Source organism: Azolla caroliniana, unplaced genomic scaffold, assembly GCF_043228905.1.
Source record: "Azolla caroliniana isolate FFs.n. ecotype wild unplaced genomic scaffold, voAzoCaro1.0.p SCAF_859, whole genome shotgun sequence".
NCBI classification, from domain to species: domain Eukaryota; kingdom Viridiplantae; phylum Streptophyta; class Polypodiopsida; order Salviniales; family Salviniaceae; genus Azolla; species Azolla caroliniana.
In genome coordinates this window covers 8,178-14,476 of record NW_028231294.1, presented here as the reverse complement: position 1 = coordinate 14,476, position 6,299 = coordinate 8,178, and the positions used below count along the sequence as shown (strand labels likewise).

General features: G+C 36.9%; 1 protein-coding gene across 2 annotated transcripts; it reads right to left on the bottom strand.

Moving 5' to 3' along the window:
* Positions 1-1,377: 1,377 nt before the first annotated feature.
* Positions 1,378-5,943, bottom strand: LOC147847567 (uncharacterized). 2 transcript variants are annotated; one of them, XM_087339043.1, is made up of 7 exons: positions 5,512-5,915; positions 4,746-4,803; positions 4,520-4,600; positions 2,978-3,016; positions 2,521-2,763; positions 2,261-2,399; positions 1,378-1,845 (listed from the first exon to the last, which is right to left on the bottom strand). In XM_087339043.1, exons 1-7 carry the CDS (start codon positions 5,871-5,873, stop codon positions 1,496-1,498), a joined length of 1,272 nt encoding a protein of 423 aa, XP_087195169.1. In that variant the 5' UTR covers positions 5,874-5,915; the 3' UTR covers positions 1,378-1,495. The 2 variants fall into 2 exon arrangements, with proteins under 2 accessions (XP_087195169.1, XP_087195170.1); XM_087339044.1 differs by having other exon boundaries at positions 1,666-1,845; positions 2,265-2,399; positions 5,512-5,943.
* Positions 5,944-6,299: the final 356 nt, after the last annotated feature.

Sequence of the window (6,299 nt, the reverse complement as noted above, 5' to 3'; positions counted from 1 at the left end):
GTCAAGGATAAAGTACTCATGAACATATAACCTTTTGTTTACAAACAATGTTTGTATGCTAGTCTTACGTTTATCCACATAGGCATCAACATTTCACATAGTTGTCTAGATCCACATTGTTTGGATAACCTTATTATCTATAATTGGAAATACTATCTAGCTCAGAATTCATATCATAGCCTTCTTCCACCTAAGGTCAATCAATCATTACATCCTCCACTAAATTAGGCTCATCATCATCTTAAAGGACGATTGCCATGACTGCAAGATTTACAGATGATTGTGAAGCATGGGTCTTCCTTGATGCTCTTCGAATGCCGATTCAGCAAAGTTACTCCTCATTTTCAATCAAGATGCTTCACACAATGTTAATGAGTTGATGATTAGCACCCTTGTGAATATTGCTTCTTCTTGAACGCTATCAACTAGTCTAAGGCTCATAAGATGTATGGACAGTGATATGTTCCAACTACTTCCATTCTATGTTTTTTTCCAAACCCGTCTCGGCCGCAATTCTAGTTGAATTCAAAGAAGAATAATTTTGTCCTCGTGGATCAATGAACCAACAATTATCATCTGTTCGTTCGTCCTTAGAAGGAAATAACCCCGAATGCGTGTATGAAAGCTAAAAAAGGATGTTGCTATTGATTTCCACTATGACAACACCAACTACAAAAGAAGCAAGCAAGTAAAAGGGGACCTCAAATGGACATAAAATATCACCTTACGATGAATGCAAAAGATAAACATATATTCACTTGCTACTTGGAGATTTTCCATAAATCTCCAAATAATATAATCTTTATCTCTCAAAAACATTCCTTAAGGACTACAAGGGAGAGTAGACCATAAAAAATTGCTAAGTATTTTTCTCATTGCCTTCTTTACATTCTCTTTGCCCATGCACTTATCTTTGCTTCCATTGGATATTCAAATAACTTTTCCAATAACTGATCATGATTTTCTTATAACCATTTACATTATATATAAATCCTTTGTTATGCAAATATTCAATTCAATTGCGAGAGATTTTGTCATAATGCAAAATTAAGTATATCACTGATCCAAGCACATGTGCTCTTTCCCGTCCATTTAAGCATTTTGGTTTTGAATCTTGATCATCTTAAAATCTCTTGCCTAGCACCTACTAGAAACCGAAATGAACCTACAGGCCAAATCATTTCAAGTAAGCCATATTGGAAAGGTAAAAGATCCCAGTTTCCTAGAATCCATGATATTGATATTGATATTAATGTGTGAGAAAGGATAGACAATCCTTAATTCTGTTGAAAACCCATGTTTTTGAGCTTTTACTAGGTTTAGAGAGCTTAAATCTATAAATACATAAAAAGAGATGCCACAACACTTTAAAACATCTTAAACTAAAATGTAATACATTTATACACATGCGAGAATTTGTCTCATGCCAAATTCCAATAGGCAGAATCCTCAAAGAATGTAATTGAATATGGAGTGCCATTGTTACAGCAGGTTCTCAGAGCCTACTCCTGATCATGATTTCTCTGTTTGAGGAATCCGAACATGTGCTAGTAGCCAAAGAACTAATTGAATATTTTCCCATGCTGTCCTCTTTCTCGCAACGTATGCTGCTTTCATTAGATTTTATATGAGGCAGCTTCGCGATTTGCTCTATTTCCTTTGCAACAGATTCAGCAAATTTGGTCCACACATTAGGTGTCGGTATTCCAAGCAGAGAATTGACTCCATGTCCATTGCCTTTGAGTTGGGCGGACTTGTGCAAGCGTTCTATGTAAAGAAATGAGGCCTCATCTAAAAGTTTTTTCAGTTTACTTGAGTAGAGTTCAGGAAAGAGCCGAAAGTGACCTGGACCAAAACATAAACCTTCAATTTCGATATACCTAGCAAGCATGCATATATACAAACATCGCCAATCTTTTTTTGCAAAAACACAAAGCCAAATAGAAGTTTCAGCCATACTAAGACCATCAGCCTTTTGCCATGTATGAAACTAAACAGAATTTCTTCAAATTTCACATAACTAGGAAGGATATATACAAGCATATCCCATCAAACATTTCCACTCAAAATGTGAAGCTCAATAGAATTCTCAAACAACTAAGTACTCCAATTTTGATGTACGTAACATGTCTGCATTTTTGCTTTAATACAAAAGCTACACAGAAATTTCGTTCAAGTTTCAAATAATGCGAGAGCATGTGTACACATGCCATCAGAGCCTTCATGCACAATATTAAGCAAAATACAATTTTCTCATTACCTACATGTTCAGATTCCTTCCACACATTGAGATCCACTCTGCCCCCAAGTTTGCGAAGATTAGAAGCAAATATCTTGATAGTTTCAATAGGAGACAACTCATCGTTTTCACAACAGAAGAAAAGAATTGGCCCTATCCCCTGCAAGAACAGTCTTTGAAAATAATTATATTGAAAGAATTTTGTTTCCAAAGAAAACATCAAAATGATTTAAGAATAACAGAGTAGCATCAAAATGACTTGAGTGAAATACATAATATACCACAATGGAGTAAAGGGCACGCCAAAGCTCTTCTCTTTGTGGTTCAAGTTGACTTGAGAATATGCAATCAACTCCTTTGCCAACTGCGGATGCCGCCCATGAAATGAAAGCAAAGGGTTTTCCAGGTTCAAGAGTGAGCACCTGATGACTCACAAACCTTGCACCGAGTTCACCAAGAACATTGACTGGGCTCGAATCAAAGATAACCCCAACAAGACACCTCATCACAACATCATACCTACCCTGAGAGACGTCTGAACTAAGGTAAGTCTTTATTTAAATTTGTTGAGATCATTTAATAACATATGTCTGGATGTTTCAAGGTTTAGTTGTTCAAAAACACCTCACTTCAGAGATCCCCATACTTCAATTTCAAAATTTGAAGACACGAAATAAGCTAAATTCTACTCTTCTGATAGAGGACATGAACAAATTCACGACTGAGGATATTTCTTACCTCATCGATTGCAACATCTTTACATTTTCCCTGTAATATCTGCAACAAATAATCATATGCATTAATGAGCCAGGATTTAGCTTTTCGCAATGCATTAAATTGTTAAAAATAATACAACATAAGACAAGAACATGCATGACTTAATTGTCAGTGTTCATGCCAATAAGTGAATGATTGGAACAAGAAATGTGTACATTACAGGCGTGAGAAATCCATAGCACAAGAAAGCACAATTATATGCCAGGGTTATTAAATGCAATTATTTTTCATAGTCAGGCTGCTCAAATTCCCTAAAAGTAAAGTTGACATAATCGAGAGGACATCCAGATTAAAACGCTGAAAACTTAACTTTGTTTGTGCTTTTAAGTTTTCAGCAAATTAAAGATAAGGCAGACAATGAAATGATCTGATCATCCAAAGATAATGGCCCACCCACTATGAGATAGATCCCCATATAGTATACTCCAATCTGTCGCACACCAAAACAATGTGATTGTCCCATTTAACCTGATGCATACAATTATGCAAATTAACAATCTAGTCAGCAAATATGAAGTAACATAGTAATGCGAAGGAGGATCTAGTTTTTCACATCCATCTGATGTGTTGTACGCATACAACCCCATTCTATAATCCTGACAGAATGATCTAGCTTAGGCCCTGATCAAACATGTTTAATGCATAGAGCTCCATCCCAAATTCATTATACAACCAATATGGAACACTCAAGTCTCTTACACTGCGGATGCCAAGAAACATAAGCTGGAGTGAGGCATAGACTTTACATTATCAAAGGATAAGTATTTACATAAGTGTACTCCTGGTGAATATTCAACTTCTGTCTTTACAATAAGATTCCAAAAATCCCAATAACTTTGCTCATAAATTCTCACAATATTTAAAATTCGAGAACTTTGCTCTGCTGTATTTACCACTTCCAGTAGCCAATGGAGAGAGAGAGAGAGAGAGAGAGAGAGGGAGAGAGAGAGAGAGAGAGAGAAGACCTTCCTTTTCTAAGCATTAGGCCAATGTGTGCATTGCATGAAACTATGGAAACACGCTAAAGTAGGTCACTTTAAGCAAGCAGACAGTACAATGAAATTTGAATCAGGAGCTCAACAAAGCTTTCTTGACTAATGGAATTTCAAAGAACCAATAAGCACAATATATTTTTCGTTTTAAAGAGAGAAGCCATTTCTTAACTTTAAAGAGAAAGGGCTTATCTTTTGTATACTCTATAATATACTTTGATGTTATTACACTGAAATGGTTAAAGAGTGAAAACACCTATAAATACCTAGCTTTACTGAAAATAGCCATCATAGCTTAAACTTAAGAGAATGTGGGCAGGAAATTTCCTTCACAAGTTTTTCTACTTCTGCTCTGACCTTCAGAAGGTGGAGTGCTGTTACAATTGTTGAGTTTTACCAAATTTGTACACATTAAGAGCTTTATTAAAGATCAATATCTACCTCTCATTGCATAACAATATGTATGCTCCATGTCGCACTCATCATTTTTATATATCTTGCAGAGACGCACCTGAATAATCTTGTAGAAACAAGCTTTGTGTCCTCCCGAGAATATTGCAAACACCACAGGACATGGATCATTTTCAAGGTCCTAGAACAAAGAATAAATACAATTCAACATAACCTTGAGAAAAAAAAATCAATCTCTCAATAGAAAAACACAAAGCTAAGCAAAAGAAAAGTGATGGAATGAAGCCATAAATAGGAAGAATTGAAAATTCCAATACAAGCATAACCTTTGCAAGTTCATCCAATATACTCAGTGCTAGTGTAGTTGCAGGATGAGCAAAGAAACTGCAAAAAATAGATTAAACAGAACGCAAACCCATACAGCCTTAGTTAATATGATGTGTCAATAATTACAGTGTTAACAACCAAAATAAGAACTCAATGCAGAGTTAACAACCAAAATTACAGAAAGTGAGATTAACAACCTAAAAGTGGAGAGCTCAAAGCTCTGAAATGAATATATCTACTTTGTTATCTACACTATATATTTTCGCCTCTTCTTGACATGAAACCTCCCCTAGTTCCGTAATTTGTGTATAATTTGCTTCATACACTAATTGAATCATTAGTGTAACATCTCCTTGGTCTGTGGACATGGAATGTATGCAAATTCGACAATTGTGCGTAAAAACTCTGTGCTGCATCAACATGGAACCTATATTAATCAAGCAATTAGTGCAACATATCTATCTGCTCTAAGGCATGAAAAATCAGGCAAGAGGATCAATGAAAGAAAGCACAGATACCCGGATGAGTTGTGGCCAAGGAGGACATATACACGGGAAGCCAAGATGAAATAAGCTTTAGAACAAAAAGATATTATCTAAAACATGCGCATAAGCTTAGTGAAATAGAAGTGCGAGGAGCTTCTCACCAAATAAAAAATCCTAGAGAAACACATATTAAATACGAGAAGATTTATACCAGAGAGTAAACCCTAAAACCATAGCAGATTCATAGAGTATACCCTCAGAGAAACTGGTAAAGACTTACAGATTGACAACTTGGGGATGACAAAGAAGAGAATCCCAGCCCAAAGACCTGTAGAGGCGCGAGTAAGGGGCAAGATTTTTCCTTCGGCTGAACATCCATCCGAGCGCAACTACGACGCCTTTCCGGGGAACCTGTGAAACCGAACCCGTTCCTTCACTTCTTCCTTCTTCTTCTTCTTCTTCTTCTTCCCCTCCATATCCATATCCATCTCCATCTCCATCTCCATCTCCATATCCATATCCATATCCATCTCCATCTGCAGCTGCAGCTACTTTGGTACCAGGGGGAATCTCAGGAGGAGGGGGAGGAGAATTTGTTCTTTCCCAGTACCAGACACTCCTTGGGAAGAGGCTAGAAGCCATGGACAGGTGTGAGAGGGAGAGTCTGAGAAGGAAGCTTCTTCTTGTACTTCTTCAGTCTTCTTCTTTACTGTGGTTCCTACTGCGTTGGACTGGGTGGAGAGCCATGGCGATGGCGATGGCGATGGCAATGATGGAAAAAGTGTGCGTTGGTGTTGAGTTGTTGGGTGCCATTAATGGCGCATGCAGACAAAGACACAGACACAGACAGACAGAGAGACAGAGAGGAGGAGGTCATGGGTTCAAATCTTTATATTCCAAAAAGAGTAGTAAAAATTAATAAAGAGGATATATGTATACAGTATAACTGTATATGTATGTTATGTATGTACATACATATATGGAGTTAAGTTTAACATAACAATAGGCAAAACCGAACCGGTTCACGGTTTAAACAAGTTCGGTTCAGTTTCAAACCCGTTAGAAACC

Bases quoted from the DNA above. Each gene is read 5' to 3' on its own strand.
- LOC147847567 (XM_087339043.1), bottom strand. From the start codon at position 5,873: ATGGCTTCTAGCCTCTTCCCAAGGAGTGTCTGGTACTGGGAAAGAACA. The intron at 3,017-4,519 runs GTGCGTCTCTGC...TATTTGTTGCAG, and splicing joins GTTTCTACAAGATTATTCAG to ATATTACAGGGAAAATGTAA. The intron at 1,846-2,260 runs GTAATGAGAAAA...GTTTTGGTCCAG, and splicing joins GAAGGAATCTGAACATGTAG to GTCACTTTCGGCTCTTTCCT.